Source organism: Phocoena sinus, chromosome 4, assembly GCF_008692025.1.
Source record: "Phocoena sinus isolate mPhoSin1 chromosome 4, mPhoSin1.pri, whole genome shotgun sequence".
Lineage (NCBI taxonomy): Eukaryota > Metazoa > Chordata > Mammalia > Artiodactyla > Phocoenidae > Phocoena > Phocoena sinus.
The window spans coordinates 78,809,168-78,828,452 of record NC_045766.1 but is presented as its reverse complement, the minus strand read 5'-3'; the positions used below and the strand labels follow the sequence as shown (position 1 = coordinate 78,828,452).

Sequence of the window (19,285 nt, the reverse complement as noted above, 5' to 3'; positions counted from 1 at the left end):
GGTTTTCTCTTACTCTTCCTTTTACTGTCTTTTTCTCCACTTGATTTCAGGAACCGCTTTGCTGTCTCATCACTGTTTTCCTCATGTCCGGATACTCTTTTCCCTGTATCCCAAGACATCCATAGTCTGCCTGAGTTTGCAAGCTGTTTTCTGAATGCTCCAAATATCCTGTTTTAACTCTCATTTAAGCAGTCCCCCCTTCTTCTGGCCTAACCAATAAGCCACTCTTCCTCCTTGTTCCCCCACAAAACTATCATTCCCTCAGATAACCCAGCTAAGTGGTAGAGCAGTAGACTCTTCGAACTAAGTCACACTAATGTAAATAGTTGATAATCTTTACTTACACCTGCCCAACCCCCATCCTATCCGATGCCCTCAGGGAGACGTTTACTAAAATAATTTTACTTGGTAAAATCTCATAAAATCAGGCTAGAAAATTGGAACTGGAGAATGTGTGTGGTGGAATTAACTGGAGACTCATCTTTAAACATACAAAACTACCTATTTCCAGTATATTCCACCCTTAGAACAGGTAAGGAATTGGTAAACAAAGAGAATATCTATCTCTGTTGGGATTTCCTGGTTCTATTTGATTCCTAAGGTCTGATTAAGTTATGTACAACCTTTGAGATCCAATAACTGAGGGAAAGGGAAAGAAGGGTATGGTATGCTAAAGGTCTGTCATGGTTTCCAATGTCCGGAGGCAGGTAATACTGTCAGTCAGGGGATCCTAGAACACAGAAACCCCAGTGCCAGAAAAAAAGAGAGGTGTAATAGTTATGGATCCAGAAGGTCAGAAGGATCTCAAAGTTTTCTGTCCCATATCTGTTCACCTCTCTTCTCCCTCTAGCTGATCACAGAAACACTTGTTTTGATTATATGAAAGTAATATTAACTAACATTTATGACTATTTACTCATGGCACAGTAACAAACATCAAATTGTAGTTAGCTATAAGCTTTACTATATTCTACTCAAGTGTCTAATCTTCATAGTTCTGTTCATATGGTAGGTTTACTTTACTAATTAAAACAACAGTACCAACAACTAGAGGGAACATCAGAAATGCCCAGTAAGTACAGGTTGCATGAATTAATAAATACTGTGTGTATTTAAAGTGGCAGGTATCAATCACTCAAACAGTCATTGAGCATCTACTATATGTAGATCAGGGATTACCTTTAGTTTATCTGGGGAAAATAGTATAGACTTCACTGAAAATTTGCTGTGAGGATGTAGAAGGGTACAGCAGAACCTCACTAATGACACCCTCCATCCCCCCCTGCCTCTGTCCCCATGTTTCCTATCTCTGCACTCTCTCTAGCTATACAACCAACTGGAAAGTTAGTTCTCCTTCTTCATTCTCTTGAATTAGCCAGTTTTATTCTGATCATCCATTAACTGCTATTAATTAGTATGTGCTTTAAAGTTGCATCTGCACAACAGTTCCATCTTTGCCTTAGTAAATAAGATGACTATTTGCAAAAACTGCTCCAAAATCAGAACAGGGAGGATCAAACAGAAATAACACAAATTATTGACATCAAGTAGCACCTCTTTCCTGGACAGCTGTGTCCTTATATGGAAACACTGTTCAAGTATAATAGTGATCTAGAAGGATAGGGAGAAAGTACTACTAAGTGATCATAGCCTAGTTTCAGAATGGCTGCTAAGACAGGGCAGCATTTAACAACTTTAATAAAGAAGGGCCATATTACAAAATGATGTCATGTTCAACTTAATACATTGAGTTTTATGAAAAACCATTTCAAGGATACATTCACAGGGTCCATTTGAAGAGGTACAAAGATTCATGCACATCCTTTTCACTGATATCCACAGAATCACATAAAGAGTCTGACAGCCACAGAGATTGCATGCCATGTCTACATATACCACATCCATGTACACACATATTCTTCAACTCCTCAAAGTCATATGCACATTCAGACATACACAGAGTCATATTTATGTTTGATATCCTGGGCAAATATAAAAAGTTGAAATATCAAAATAAAACATTCTTCATTCCTTTTTTAAAACTTATAACAATTAGGTATGTGTGAACAAAGTCTGAATTAAATTATTTACTCTTTAAAATGAGCCTTTTCTTTACTTTAGCTGATTCTATTATTTGACAATATGAAAACTGCCCAGTCACAAAAGTCCTTCCAATATTTTAGAGACCATATTCTAAAATCTAAGCCAATTTATTTTCATGTTAATCTGTCTTATGAACACAATTTACTAGAGAACAGGTAAATAGCATTTACCAGGTTCTAAATCATTATACTGCAGTAAGCCTTAGGATCAAATGAGATTCCACTTCACACCCACTGAGACAGCTATTAAAAAAAAAAAGGAAGACAAGTATTTGTGAGGATGTGAAGAAATGGGGACGCTTGTAACATTCCTGGTAGGAATGTAAAATGTGCAAGCCATTGTGCAAAATGGTTTGGTAGTTCCTCAAGAAATTAAACATAGAATTACCATATGACTCAAAAAAACTGAAAACAAGTATTCAAACAAATTCATACTTGTACACAATGGTCAGAGCAGCACTATTCACAACAGCCAGGTAGAAACAAACCAAATGTCCATCAGTACATGAATGGATAAACAAAATGTGGTATATCCCTATGCTATGGACTGAAGGTTTGTGTCCCCTTAAACTTCATATGCTGAAGCCCTAATCCACAATGTGATGGTATCTGGAAGTGGAGCCTTTGGGAGGAAATTTGGTCATGAGGGTAGAACCCTCATGAATGGGATCAGTGGTCTTATAAGAAGCGACACAAGAGAGGTGATCTCTCTTCACCATATGAGCAAAAAGTAGCCATCTGCAAACCAGGAGGTGGGCCCCTGCCGAACACTGAATTTGCCGGCATCTTGATCTTGATGTTCCCAACCTCCAGAACCATGAGAGATAAATGTTTGCTGCTTAAACCTAAGTGTCCATCGACAGATGAATGGATAAAGATGTGGCACATATATACAATGGAATATTACTCAGCCATAAAAAGAAACGAAATTGAGTTATTTGTAGTGAGGTGGATGGACCTAGAGTCTGTCATACAGAGTGAAGTAAGTCAGAAAGAGAAAAACAAACACCGTATGCTAACACATATATATGGAATCTAAAAAAAAAAAAAAAAAAAAGGTTCTGAAGAACCTAGGGGCAGGACAGGAATAAAGATGCAGACATAGAGAATGGACTTGAGGACACGGGGAGAGGACGGGTAAGCTGGGACGAAGTGAGAGAGTGGCATTGACTTATATATACTACCAAATGTAAAATAGCTAGCTAGTGGGAAGCAGCTGCATAGCACAGGGAGATCAGCTCGGTGCTCTGTCACCACCTAGAGGGGTGAGATAGGGAGGGTGGGAGGAAGACGCAAGAGGGAGGAGATATGGGGATATATGTATATGTATAGCTGATTCACTTTTTTATACAGCAGAAACTAACACACCATTGTAAGGCAATTATACTCCAATAAAGATGTTTAAAAAAAATATATAAATGTTTGCTGCTTAATCCACCTAGTCTATGGTATTTTGTTATAGTTGCCTGAACTGATTAAGACATGATATAATGAAATATTATTCTGCCATAAAAAGGAATGAAATACTGATACATGCTACAACATGGATGAGCTCTGAAAACATGCTAAGTGAAAGAATCCCACATTATGTGATTCCATCATATGAAGTAACCAGAATAGGGAAATCTATAGAGACAGAAAGCAGATTGGTGGCTACCAAGGGCTGAAGGAGGGATTAATGGAGACTGAGTGCTTAATGGGTATGGAGTTTTCTTCAGGAGCAATGAAAATGTTTTGGAATTTGACAGAGGTGATAGCTGCACAACACTGTGAATGTAGTAAACACTACTGGATTGTTTACTTTAAAATGGTTCATCTCATGCTATGTGAATTTTATCTCAGTTTTTTAAAAAGCTTAGGAATTCATAAAATAACAAACTTAGTTGTTTTAAATTTTACTTTCTTTAGTAATAATAGAAAATTATTAGCCAGTGACTAAAGAGTTAAATGTAATTACTTCAAAAATGGTGCATGGGAACAGTGAAACTGAATCCTGGATTTTAAAATCTGATCAAAGAAAGGTTTAAGCAGCATCTCATTTTCAATCAACACATACAGGTGCACACACACATTGAAGAGTATGTATCAAAATATGTCTCAATTTAAGGAGAATTATTCTCCAAAATGTATCCATCATAAATATCACCTTGTATGCATTTGAGTTTCTACTAAGTTGTTCACTTGACAAGGGGCTGTCTTGATTTGTGTATTCTGAGAAACAAAGTACTTGCTGGAGAAGATACTTAGCATGGGAAAAAACTCAATCAAGTTTCCCTTCAAAATTTGGGAAACTTTAAAGTTACCTGACAGAAATGGTAAAAAAAGAGGTAAAGAAATTTAGCACTGACTTAGTAGTTTCTGATGTCAAGACTCCACAGTTCCACTGGATGTCATTGTATACAAAGCCTTATAGATACCACTTTAAAAAGCAATCCACTAAATAATTATATTATGCAGAAAATAAACATATACCTACAGTACAAAAAGGAAAAAAATGTATCGTGCTATGTAAATGGATACATGTAGAATTTCCAATGGCGGTCTCAGATAGATTCAAAAAGTGCTTCATATTAAAAACTTTAGGTGATGTAACCTAAAAAACTATATAGATGGTTCAAAAAGTAGCTCTACTGATAACAAAGACACAGATGTAAAAGATGCATAGAGTTTGAAAAAAATTGTTTTATGAAATTTGAGATGTAAAAAAAATTCCTAACCTAATATTAACTTTATATAATTTTCAACATATTCAAGTTAACAAAAAGAACCTTTTTGTTATCTTCTAAATGGGAAAATAGAGGATCACTTTATATTCAAGGATTAACAGCTTTAGCATTAGAAAAAAGACTGAAAAGAGCTACACCATAAAATGCTAAAAGTGATTATTCTGAAGGCTAAGAGTAATTACTTCGGGATTGTGATTTTAATTTTCTCTACCTCCTCTGCATTTTCAACATTTTCTTCTATCTACATGTATTACTCGATTAAAACAAAAGCAGTAAGAATTAAAAATAAAATTTATTTTCTCAAGAGGTCTAAAACTTGTATGACATGGAATCAATGAATTTCTGTTCTGGAATAGGCCAAGAGTCTCCCAGTCTAAACTTCTGCCAAATCGGAATCATCTTATCTACAATATTTGACATCATCCAGCTTTTCCCTGATATACAGATCAATATTCTGAAAACAGCTTGTTCCATTATTACCAGTTGAAAACTTCTTTATTGATTCATCAATAATTTTATTTAGTCTCTATTTATGCCAGGGGCTGAGGTCTTTATTTGAGGTATTTTTCTCAGGAGTCCCTTAAGTCTTCACTTTTCCAGGCTCTATATCCAATTCTGCTTCTTTGTATACCCTACCTGGCATTCATTAACATTCTTCTTAGAGAGGCATAGTCAGGACTTAAAACAACATTCCAAGTGATTTCTGATCAACCCTAGTCAAAATTAATAGTCCCAGGATACCTGAACATTTTTCTTAGATGAACGTAGACTACATCAGCATTGCCAGCATTACATAAGAGTGACAGCTTAAGATTATAGTCAACTGAATCATCCAGGTCTATTTTACTAGCAACTTAAATGTTCCAAATCTAAAGTTTAAGCAGCACATTTTTCCACAATCAATTTTAGAAAAGTTTAAATACGGGGGAAAAATTGGCTTTATAATAAAGGAAATATATCTATTTCCTGATCACAGAAAGCTCTCCATCCCCCTTCTATATTTTTAGCTTGACTAATCAATGAAAACAAGCAATCTATTTACTCCTTGTTTTATCTATAGGGAATTGTACACATTTAATGTTCAGTTTAGGAAGAAAATCACATCATCAGAGGCAGTGTGGTTGATGAATGAATGAAAAATGAACACAGAAATGGTGAAGAAATTACTATCCCTGGGCTTTTTAGAAACCACCAATGCACAAACTTAGTTTTCCAATCAGTGTTTCCTCAGCAGCAATGATGCCAAGCCCAGAAGGGATGACAATTTCTCTTCTACATCCCTTATATATAAAGTTATATTAAGTTCCAAGAAGGGGTTTATAGGACTCTAGTTTTCCCCATCTGTATAATGTCTAAAATTATAAAAATACAGCCACCAATTTATTCCCAGGTTAAAAAAACTTGATATAAATCCTTGGGAAGCAAGAAATTTTAATATTCTAAGTTTCATATACAAAGCTGAAGGTTAAATTATACATTAGTCTTACTAGTGATAAACCTCACTCAGTGAAATCTCTATATAACTTCTCCAGTACCAAGATTTATCATAATCTGCTAAAAATTAGAGAAGCTACACCTATTTGAAACTTTTTGCCTGCCATTATTTTGTTCAAAACCATACAAGTCGTAGCCTAATAAGTGGTTAGATAGGATGCTTCCTACCTGCATAAGTACTTAATATGCCTACTTTTATCCTACACAGATTTGATTAACAGAGTGTCACTTCACACACATGTGTAATTTTCCCAGAAATGGTAAAAGAATTAAGTGTTAGGGCTTCCCTGGTGGCGCAGTGGTTGAGAGTCCGCCTGCCGATGCAGGGGACATGGGTTCGTGCCCCGGTCCGGGAAGATCCCACATGCAGTGGAGTGGCTGGGCCCGTGAGCCATGGCCGCTGAGCCTGTGCGTCCGGAGCCTGTGCTCCGCAACGGCAGAGGCCACAACAGTGAGAGGCCCACATACTGCAAAAAAAAAAAAGAATTAAGTGTTAGGAGTTACCTTGAGTGGTGAAGTTGAAGAGTGCAGGTGTGTCTCGCCCATTTGGTAGTTTGACATTTGGGTCCCGTAATTCATCAAAAAATGAATGTGCACAAGCTTCCAGTGGTGTCAATCGGGCAGTTGGGGTATATTCCAGCAGACGGCTACATAGTGCAATCGCCTCTGGTGGAGTTCGAGGTCGGAAGACCTACAGTATAAAAAAAGAGAAGGTACAATTAATGTTTCCTTGCAAGAATCTTAGCAAATTATCCTCTGAGTACTGAGTTAATTCCCACCATGTACAAAAACATGGTTGCATTTGTGAAAGGAACCTTCTAGAATGAAAGGAGTTAACTGCACATGATTTACCACAGTGATGTGAACTGCTAATTAAAGACTATATGAGAAAAGCTCAGAGAAAAAACTAGGGGAAATGGAAAAAAATCTATATATGCTAATCATAAAGCAGTACAATCAAACATGCACACAAAATGTGACAGGCACAAAAGAAAGCCTGGGTTCTGGAGGCAAGCACAACTAGGAGAATACAAAATTAATTTTAAAGTTTTGACTGCTGTGGCAATAGACAAAATGTTGCCTCTTTTGTGTGATTTTTTTAGCAGAACGATTATGGATAATGGACAGCACTGTTCAAATTTTGGCAATTAATATCTTTTAAAAAAGAAAAGCTGTTTTACTCTTAGTCTATAAATATTAATGATTTGGTATTAATTCTTCAATAAGCAGAGACTATTATTATTTGAAGAAATTCTTGAATATCCAGAACTTCGCAAAATGTCCAAAACTGTTTTCTCAGGTAGCTGTTATCGTGAACACGGCCAGTTTACCCGCATTTGAATAAATATTCTAGGGTTTTAATCAGGAATAGAGAAATGTATTTTTCATTAAGAGCTATTAATTCACAGAAAAAGTAAACTGAAAGCTATACTGAAGCAAAATGCAAATAAATAAATTTGCTTAAAGGAACAGAAAGCTTTCTACTCATCTATGTCTTAAAACTCCTAATAAATACATGAAACTATGAAAAATATACTGTGTTCTAAATTATGGACAGTTAAAGAATAAAAGCAGAAGGGGAAAACCAAATAAACGAACAGAAAGCCTTTGAAACTAAAGAAAAATGAAACATATACCCCTTGACAGGAAGAACACAGAATCAAATAGAAGGTGTAGTAGTGGCAGTGGTGGAGGTAGACAGACACATAAAGAGAAAGAGATGTGTAAAAATGGAGGGAAATAGACCTAAAAGTGAGGAAAGAACATGTAGATTGTGACAAGGCACAGAGGAGCCTGGGAGGCTTAAGTTTTCCTAACGAGAAAGGCTCATGTAACATTTGTCTATTCACCTAGGCTGAAAGCAGAACTGGTTACTACTACAGACTCCTTAGGTTATAAGAGACTATTTATAAGAGTACTCTACTCTGAAAATCTTTTTTTATTCCTTTTGTTTTTACACAAAGTTTATTATTAATAAAGATATTTTCCATGGAAATTGAGAGATTGGCTTGGGTAGGATATTAGAAATTTATTTCCGAATATTAAAGGCCTTAGTTAATTTATTTGGCTTGTTAGAAAACCCTCTCTCTAAGGTTAAAAACTGCTTTATCTTTATTCTTTTGAGTAATCTGACTTGCCTCAGTCAAGGAGTTACTGTATTATTTGAAATGTTTAGATCTTACACTGTTCTTAGTCATTTTCCCCTTTCTTGCTCCCCAGCCAGAACCATAATCAAAGTGTGAAAGAAAATAATCAGTGGAAATATTTAGAAAATTTTTCATAAAAATATTAAGCACTACTGACATTGCCCTGAGGGCAATTTGCATTTGACAGCATATGGACTTATTTTGCTAGCTAGTCTAATAAAAATGTCTCTGCACCAATATGGTAACACATAAGTAGAATTAAAAGTACCACCACCAAAAGCAGAAATAAATATCTTCTAACATTCAAATGCAGGGTAGCTACACAGTGAGTGTAGTTTAAATGAAAAAAAAATTTGTGTTATTGCTATTAATAAATCAGTATTGTAAGCTTATTTCTGATTATTAAAAAAAAAGTTATCCACATCTTTCTGGTTTCTTACTGGCTACAAGTGACCATCCATGTTGGTACTAAGACACATGTTAGCTTATTCTTGCCTAACTCACAGTATCAAAGAGTTAAAAACAATAAAGAAAAGAATTCATTCCAAGAGCCTAAAATTAAGACTTAACCCGCCTTTTAAAAATGTATCCATTATTAATTTAAACGCCTTGAGAGATTCTTGATGAGAAAAGTCTTGGTTCAGTAATCTATGGATAAAGGTTAAGCGGAAAATTATGTGGGGTCAAAACCCAGTGTACCCAAAGTCCAGATTTCTGACCATAAGACTGGGTGTGGTAGCATGCAACTTTCAAAAATTACAGGCCAAACTAGAAATAGCTCTTCTGAATTATGTCTGTGTCTAAAGAAAAGGAAACCAGTAACTATTGAGATTTGGCTTCTTTTTTTTTTTTTTTGGCCGCAATGCGCAGCATGCAGAACTTCCCCAACCAGGGATCGAACCCATCCTCACTTCAGTGGAAATAAAGTCTTAACCCCTGGACTGCCATGAAAGTCCTTGGCTTTTAGTTTCTGCTGCTTTTCATTCCTTATTCATTTAAATTGCCTAACACTCGGAATCTTTGGTTCTGTGGATCTTTGTCAATATTTATTCTTGTAAAAATAATAATTTTTAAACCCCTCAACTCCTAAACTTCAGCTTAGATGTCAATAAATCACTCAGGAAACTGACAATCTAAATATACTATAAGCAAAACCTATACCATACAGTGAGTAAAAACAGAAATCACAGCTACCTACATTGTTTTTACTATTACATTTCAAGAATGAATAACTATTTAGCCTTTCAAAAAAAGTTTTCCCCCTAGTTTTATAGACCTGCCCTGAAATTTTGGGAAAAAAAAATTAAGTACATACCCGAACTCCTGAGGTGAAATGTCCTGTTCCTGACGAATCCTAAAGATGAGAATGCAGTGAAATAATCCAAACAGGGGAAGTCAATCCAAAAGAGAATAGTCCAGCAAGGAAAAATATATCCAATGTTATAAGAAATCCATGGTGTGGGGGGGGACATAGAAAATGTTTATACAGTTATAAACTTTAAACATCAGTCTCCACAGTAGCAAGTCCAAGTTTTAAAAATTATTTCACCACAGTGTATGCAAAAAAAATTTGATTGCGCAATGGTGAGGCACAGTAAAGAAACATTTTAATTTTAGTTAATTATGTTCCGATGCCAGTGCGTTTATTAAAAAAATACAAAACCAAAAAAAGTTAAAATCAAAATGAAATCTAGAAGTAAAGTTCCCAAAGTAAAGTGTTTGGTCTTCTACGACCTGGATTCATTGTCCATTGACATGGCTTGGGAGGGGGCATATCAGACTGCTTTTAAAGATACCAGTTCCCAATTTGCTAATTTTCTCTATTAATGAATTTCAGTACACAGTATAAACATTTTTTGCTAAATTATTAGTGATCAGAGAAAAGTAATAAATATATTTAATTTATATTACTATAGATTTCAAGCCAGATATTTTCAATTTGTGTGAGCTAAGAAGGATCAGGCCACCGCGGATTATTCTCCATTTTGGATTGACTTCCCTGCTAAGAGATGTTTACTGACATTCTCATTATCTTAGAGGACTCTTCAGGAAATTGACATATCACCTCAGGAGTGCGGGTATAAACTTACTTTTTCTATTGTGGGCTTTGCCCCCTGATACCCTTGCACCCATTACTTAGGAAAAATAATGAACATTCTTTCTTTTTGGAAAAACTCACTGAAAAAAATTCTATATCTTTGAGCACTACAAATTCAACACAGTTCCATCTGCAAATATGCCCAATTCACCCACCAAAAGCTAAACAAAAATATATACAATGAACAATACAACTAAGGGACAGTCACAGTTATAGGTGACATGCATAGTAATGTACACCAACACCTAGGCACAACGGAGCCAATTATGCAAAAGGGAGGTAGTAGGGTCTATTATGTCTAGGTATTGAGAACAAAAAATGGCAGACCTCACCAGTAGCTGTGAATTCCCTTGGCTATTCTAAGAGAATTTAACATTCTTTTAGGATAGTTTCCAGTGGGGGAATTAAATATTTTGCAAAAATAAATAATCCGCGGATTATTTTTAGTCTGCAGACTAAAATTTAGTACACGGATTAAAATCCGGCCCATCAGGATAAAAATCTCTCATGAACTTAAAACACAACCAGGTGGACAAAAGTAGAAAACCAGACTAAAAAAACTGAGAGCACAAAGTAAGACTCAACTGGGCCAACTAATAATTAGTGCGCAGACTAAATATGGCCAGCCAAGAATGTCAGCAAGGCCATGAAGAGCCCAAAACACCCCCTGTAAAAACTAAAACCAAAAATAAATAAATAAAACAAAACAGAACAAAGCAAAAAATAAATAAACAAAAGAAGGAAAGAAAACAAAAGAGAAAGGAAAAACTGAAAAGAACCAAAACACTGACATGAACTTTTAAGTGATTCAAATACTACCTCACCTGTGCAGCAACTCATTTTCTTAAATTGAAACAAACTCTCATCACAAATACTAGTCTATAGAAGAAACTGAGAGAAAAAATTCATTTTTTTCCAAAATAAATTATCTGTGGTACTGAACAAATGCAAATGAGTCCTTAACAGAAGAATTATTCAAAATAAATTTGTATTTGGATAACTCAGAAAGGACGGAGGTAATTTTCTCCTTTACATGTCCTAGAATAGACTTTTGCCATCAAACATCAAATTTCAACCTGGAGCTAACTGTTATGACTGAATCATAAGCCCCTTAAAATTATCATTTATAAATGGTCATATATACCACATCAAGGCCTATGGTTGATTCTCTCAGCATCAGCTTTCAACAATTCCACTGTATTAAACAGCCAACCAGAGCAATGTAAGAATGCCTATGAGCAATGTTAATTAATCTAAGTAGAATGCAAAACAAGTACTGTGCCTGTTTCGAACAGCTACTCCTCCCAAGTTTTCATTGTGATAAATGTACAATACAGATGACACTGTTCTCTGGTCATACACAAAATACACAAGCATCCAATGCTAAAAACTGATAATACACCATGAACATTCCTGAAGAGCAACCCTAATATATAAAATTATTTGCAATTTGTAAGCCTTAAATACAGGACTAAAAGTGAGACAATGCCATGGATTTGTTGACTAGTTAATTATGCTAATTAATCAAGTTAATTAAGAAAAGAACTTAAGTCTACTGAAGTGCTCATGTGCAGTACATAATTCATAAGAAACAAAAACATCCTTTCCTTAGCCACAGCAGAGCCAGCATTCAATACATTTCAGCTGCACTAATTAAAAGGCTTATGGAGCTTTCCTGAGCTCTAATACACATAAGGAACATCATATGTGTATTGATATCAGCATTTAACTATGAAATGAAATTTCTCCCTCTGATCTCATTTACTGATAAAATAGTACTATACTATAGAAGTGTGAATTACCAAATGTCCACTTATCCAATTTAATCTTTCATTGTTCATAAAATGGTTACTATAGTCAGCTTGATCTTCCTAAGAATATAATATTTTCTTTTCATCCACACCTCCTTATCTTAAGGGATATACCCCTAAACTACAGCAATTCCTAACTTTAGTGACACCTAAGCAAATCTAAATCCTCCTTCAAAAGTACCCACCCTCATTCCCCTTAGCCCTTCTATCACCCTTAAAGGAGGCTTCCTTTTCCCCTCCACCACCCATGCTGGAACTCTTCCCTATAATACCTATAGTATGTGAAACAACTTTGAATACTAATAGTACATAATCAAGTATATGGTTATATATTATTCAATACTTGCTTCAACTGAGTCAGTTATATCATCTCTAAGTTTTTCAAAGAGGAGGACTATATATTTTAGTTCTTTTGCATCCTTTATGGTAGCCAGCACAGCACTGATTACATAGGAGATAAGTGTTTTAAAGAACAAATGATTAAGTCAGAAACAGATTTTTGCCTTCTTTTTCAATCCACCCTCAACCCTATCCTCTGCTCCCCACAAGTGATCTTGAAACTTATGTCTTAGCATTCTTTCTTTTTTATATTATTCTTCCCACATATGGACTAGCCACACTAGTAGCTGGATTTTAATGTGCAAGTTTCCAAAGAAATAGGGGTAAAGCCAGTATAAACAGAAAAGTGAGGAAGTCTATTCACATACGAAAATGGGTGATGTAGGTAGAAAATTCAGTAGAGAACGTAGTATATTTATGAGATAATTGATAATGTACTAGTTGAGGTCAGCATGCAGATGGGGTTGAGTAATAATATACAAATTGATTACCTAAGCAATAGAACAAAACAGACAAGTGGCAGACGCAGACTTAGGAACCAATAGAAATCCCCAACACAGTTTTATGCTTTCTGAAATACATGTGAGCAAAACAAGGCAGACAGACCAGAAAAGGTAGAGTGGACTTGCAAAAAAAAAAAGTTTGACAGCAATTTTTGTTTTGCACTAAGACCCTCTGAAGACATTTTTGGTAACATGTAAAACTGTAGTTAGAACAGGTAAGTTTACCAAGTGAAAAATCTTGTATTCAAAGGTTCAGGGAATAAAAACCAACATTATGAAGAAAAGTCTTTTAAAAAATATTATAGTGGGGCTTTTTGGTTTAGCTTTAAGCATAGAGAATAATACATATAATAAGCAGTTCATCTGGTCTGAGTCCTTGATGGCTGAAATGACCTCAATTTTCTGCTTACTCTATTAGCTAGCTGGAAACACTAGTATTCATTCATTTCACAGCATGTGGACTGTGTTCTAAGAAATCAAGTATGTAAGGATTGATTTTTGTAGATAAGGCTTTCTAGGATACTTAACCAATGATCCAAGGTCCTCACATACCCTAAAGACAATCAAGTATTAAGTAAACTTAATACTTAATATTAAGTTTTGGCATACATACTCATGTATGCCAAAAACTCAGCAACAAACATTTTGAGGGAATAGATATTCATTTTATTACTACCATTACAAAAGAGAAATTAGAAACTGCTATAATACACATGGTATGAATTGATAGGTACTACAGGAGTTATGTGGTGGGAATAATCATGTAGAATTTGGATAATTAGAAAACGTTTCACGGGAGAAGTGAGATTTGAGGTCTTAACAGAAGGTCAAGACTTGGTAAGCAGAGAAAAAAAGAATGTTCTAAGTGTCCACTAGGAAGCGGTAGAAACGAATGTGACTTCTCTGGGGAACCATTAGGAGAACAGTTTGATTAGACCAAAAAAATTCAGCATGACTGCATGATCCCTTCAAAGTGAGGACAACACTGTCATATGTAGCTAACATATTAAACAGCAATAGGTCAACAGAAAGAGACCAAGGCCCTTGGGATTCTAATCTACTTCCTTCTACTAACCAGATACATCATTTATGAATTTCATTACTCTGAAAGAATATAGACATCTGTGTTATCTAACTGACCTCACAGGATTACTTATTACTGGGATAAAGGGGAATACTTGTTTTAACTTTAAACAAAACGTTACTCAAAATTGGGAAGAAATTTATATAACTATTACAATGTAACCTTATTAGAAACCCTTAATCTACCCTAACTAAACACTAAGCTTTTAAATTCATTTCTTAACTGTATGCATTTAAGGGTGAAGGAGTTGGAGCACTTGGGAAAGACTGGGTTTAATGGACTAGATGCCTCAGAAAAGGTTAAGAGCAGGACAAAGAACTAAATCTCTTGTTTTTCTGGAAAGAAAAAGCAGAAATGATTAGGAGCAGAGTGACTGGATAATCTGTCACCCAAACTAGGACAGTGAAGAGTGTGAAGGAATGTGGCATTAATAATTTCACTGGACAAGCATAAATTGGGACACATGATCACTCTTGTCTTTATGTGTATAGTATGTCAAATTTTCCTAAAGGCAATGAGGAATCAGAAAAATTTTAAATAGGAGTGACAGTATCACATGTGCTTTTAAGAAAGCTGACTTTGACAGCAATGAGGATGTGAAAGATATGAAGGAGGGAACTTAGGATGTAGTTTTAACAATTCTATGATACAATGATGGGCTAAACTAAAGTCAGGGCAGTGGAGATAGAGAGGACAAATCACAGAACTACACTGGAGGTACAATCTTTACATTTACTCTGAACTAAAATGAAATAATCCTTTATATGCATACTTTGTTTTCAAAAGGACACAACAGCTAATTGCTATCTTACCAAAACAAAACAAAAAAGACAAAAACAAAAAAAATTTTAAGCACAAAGAATGGGAGAAGTGCTTAAACTAGATCATTACTTCATACCTAAAAGAACTGCCATTTGACCAAATCTCCATGTACCAAATGCAGAATATTTCAGCTTCTTCTCTTCTTCCAACCAATCTCCATCTCTGTTTAATTCTCAATTTATTTTTTTTTCCTTTTTTTTTTCAATTTACTTTTATTATCACTTCCTTTTGCTTCCCATCTGGCTTTTATTCTTTTAAGTGTACACCATACACCAGTGGGGAGGTATTTATCCTCCCCATCCTCACTCTCAATATTGGTCCCTGTTTCAAAACATTAGAACATATTGCCTTTCCAACTTAAGCCTCAAATGCTTATCCAATGAATTAGGTTGTTATGGCTATTAAGTAATAGTCAAGGCCATCTTATTGGATTTCTAAATTCTCAAGATTCCTGCTATATATCACACTAGGATTATTTCATTGTTTTGTTCTTCTGTTTGCTATCTTTCTTACACATCTTAATACCCTCACCTCAATGTTTCCACGGTAGACATTTTCTCCCTTGATCTTTTTATCTGCCCACATTTTTTGAGAACAAGAGCTCCCAGATCTGGGGATATAGTTGTACTACACTGCCGCATAGGAAAGGAGGGTTTACATGCTCACAGCTTCAGGAAATGGGGCTAAAGTGGGTTTTAACAGAAGACCTCAATAGAGGCAAAGCAGGTTTTGTTTCCAGACTCCCGTTTACCTGCCCTCCAAAGGCAAAAAGCTCTTCTCTTTAGAGAACATTTTGTATGTTTTAAAAAAATAACTCCATTGGCTGCCTAGCATAAGAGATCATTTCTCAAGTTGGTGTTCACTATCACAAGGCAGGGGAGAGGGGACTGAGTTACCTCTAGAAATTTAAAATTTTGTATTATTATGTTGATAATAATCTACTTTTTTTTTTTTTGCGGTACGCAGGCCTCTCACTGTTGTGGCCTCTCCCGTTGCGGTGCACAGGCTCTGGACGCGCAGGCTCAGCGGCCATGGCTCACAGGCCCAGCTGCTCCACGGCATGTGGGATCTTCCCGGACCGGGGCACGAACCCGTGTCCCCTGCATCAGCAGGCGGACTCTCAACCACTGTGCCACCAGGGAAGCCCCAATAATAATCTACTTTTAAAAATCAATATATTCTGGATCACCTGGATGACAGAGTAGTGCCATGGAATTTCTATGTCTGAATTTGGTTTTGTGTTTATACCCACAATAACAGCAACCTAATGGTGTGCACTATTAAGAAATTAACGTAAGTGTACTATTACATAATAAATGCATTTGTACCAAGTGAGAACCCAATTATGTTACATATATGAATGAAGAGTTCACAAGAGTTTGAAGAGACAAAATAGGTGGGAGAATTGAGTTATTATTCTACACATGGTACAGGAACAGAAGCCTAAATAAAACAAACACGTAAAGGGCTTTGTATAGATTATTCAAGTTTGAAAAGCATTAGTATAAGATACAGAAACATCAGGAATCCACAAAGGCAAAAGAATCCAAAAGGCAAAAGGTAAAGCATGCAAATTCACCACAAATCTTCAATTGCCTGCACGGTAATTATAATAAATCATTCCCCACATACCATCCCAGCTAATACTTGAAGAGATATAATCCAGGGGAAAAAAATGGAGAATATGACACATACTAATACTGGTGTCAGTCTTGATTTAAAAAAAAAAAAATTGAGGACAAGGACTACTAAATAAGATCTCATGACCTTGTTTCAGCATTATATTGGTCAGAAACTCTATACATGTGATGAATGCTTAGATTAGATTCAACCAAAAAGAATTTTACTTTTCTTTCTTCCTAAAAATAACATGCTTATTAAATAAAATATGGAAATATAGAAATGCAGAACAAAGAAAATAAAATCACCTACACTCTTCTTACCCTAACTACTATTAGCATTTTGGAATATTTCCCTGTATTAATTCAATACACAGAATTCTCTTTGCTTTTTGTTTCTCTTTAACATGGCTGAAATCACTTGTTACAAACACTTTAACTTGGAGTAACTTTGCTGGATTCAAACTGTAACTCAGCTTCTAAATCCAAACAGGCCACTTAGGATTCTCTGAGTTTAGAATGAGTGAGAGACCCTAAATATCTTCTGACGCAGATTCAAAATAAACTTGAAGTACAAAGACCAAAGAATGATTTACCTCAGAATATTTAGTGTTTATTGTAAACTTAAAAAGAGGGTGGGGGAGAGGGCAACATCTTAGTCAGTGAAAGCTACAACCTATAGCTCTGGCACTAAAATATTACTGAGGTCTTTGATTCTAAATAATAAGCAATAAGAGGATTTTCTGAAGTGAAGAGAGGTGAAGAGAAGTGAAGGGAAGTGAAGATAGTGATTAACTCGAAGGAAAGTAACTTGAATCATAATACAACTTATAGAAAGAGACCTACTTTTAATCTAAAAATGTAAATTATTTTACCTAGCCCTAAATTACTTCACCTTATTATAAAAGATCTATAACCAATTAAATGAACTTGTCAATGATCAAAACATGTTATATATATATATATTTTTAAATATACAAAGTGTCTGCTTGAAATACATATTAAAAAGCTGAAAACTTCCAACCCACAAAATATATAATGAAATGTAAGTAAATTGGGAAGGGCGATGCATGCATAGCACATAACTAGAAGTTTAAAAGACCAGGCATTAAACACACACACACACACACACACACACACACGAGAAGAAGCTTAATCCTGGCTTTGTCACAGCCACCTATGAAATCTTGGATAAGTCATTTGACATGTTTAGCCAGAGTTTCAGAATCTATAAAATGAGAGATTCACTCTAGCTATAAACTCTATTGAGATTTTTTTCTTTTCCCTCTGCATACAATCTCACAAATCAAACTGACATGAAAACAACTTCATAATAAAATCTCTCTAGAATCATCTCAATTAAGTATCAAAGCAAAAAATAAAGTCCTCTCATAAATTAGTACTTATGGCTCTTAGAATTGGCTCCGTCTAAATGTTGCGGTTAGGCTTTTCCAACGGCTAGTGACACGCTGTTGACATATTAATTGCTTTCAATGTATACTACTAGTATGATCAAATCTTCATTTTATTCCTGCTCCCAAAACACCAATAGGAAAGTAAACAAAAGAACACAAAATATCATCTATAATATGGTCTATATAGTAACAGTTAAAAAAAAATATATAAAATGTATATTTTCATATGCTATATGATACTGAACTAATAATAAACACTTCTAACTATGTAAAGAAATTACTTCTGAATTTTAAGTAGTCAAAATTTATATATAAGATCCTGCTCCTAATGAAATTCTTTATTTGAATGCTATGTATATGTACTGTCCTGATCCTACAAATAAAAACCCAGGCCGAAAACTTTCTATAGGAAGTCAGTGGGGATGAAACTATATGGTCAATGAAACACTGAAGTACAGCTATCTAATTATCTTTACGTGCAGAAGTGCTATTGTACTTTGTACTCTGGCAGCCATCTAGTCTCGAAATAGTTTACTTTAAGAACAAAGAGAAATCCAACTTCTAGTTAACTACTGGTTAATGTGCTTTTTAAAAAACTCTTTTGACTCACCTTAGTCCAAGGATGTGCCTTAATTTGAGGGAATTTGAATTCTGTGTAGTTTGGGTTCATTTCTCTAATTTGCTCCCTTGTTGGTGTCCCCAGGACCTAGATAAAGAAAGCAAGTTATTGCCGTATTTTTCTATGTACTTACAAATATAGTCTTTATGTCTTAATGTACTGGTTTTACTGGAAAAAGGAATTCCAAAGTTATAAAATACACAGCTCATTAAATAGAGCAGACTTTATAAAAAGACTTTAATTTCTAACTGACTACAGAACCCATGCTATACTACTGTATACAGACATTTATGATAATAGTAATGTTAAATCAGGATTGTAAAAGAAAGATCACTCAAAAATATTCAAGTAAAAATCAGGCATCCTCGTTCTGTCTAGAAAAACAATCTATTGCAATGATGGCATCTGAAATGAGAGTATCTTTTATTCATTTAGTAAAGTAAGCCAAAGGTTTTATTATTAATAAACTGTTGATATTTAGGAGGATCTTAGTCAAACATGGTCAT

General features: G+C 35.1%; 1 protein-coding gene across 8 annotated transcripts in view; it reads right to left on the bottom strand.

Annotated features, from left to right (window-relative positions):
• GSK3B (glycogen synthase kinase 3 beta) overlaps positions 1–19,285 on the bottom strand; it is a 202,975-nt gene that overhangs the window by 27,287 nt on the left and 156,403 nt on the right. For 5 of the 8 annotated variants that reach the window (XM_032629874.1, XM_032629871.1, XM_032629873.1 and 2 more), the window contains 3 exons: positions 18,771–18,866; positions 9,785–9,823; positions 6,827–7,013 (listed from right to left, as the gene is read on the bottom strand). In XM_032629874.1, coding sequence (XP_032485765.1) covers positions 6,827–7,013; positions 9,785–9,823; positions 18,771–18,866 — 322 coding nt within the window. The remainder of the gene's footprint in view (positions 1–6,826; positions 7,014–9,784; positions 9,824–18,770; positions 18,867–19,285) is intronic. The other 3 variants (XM_032629875.1, XM_032629878.1, XM_032629872.1) reach the window with 1 other exon arrangement.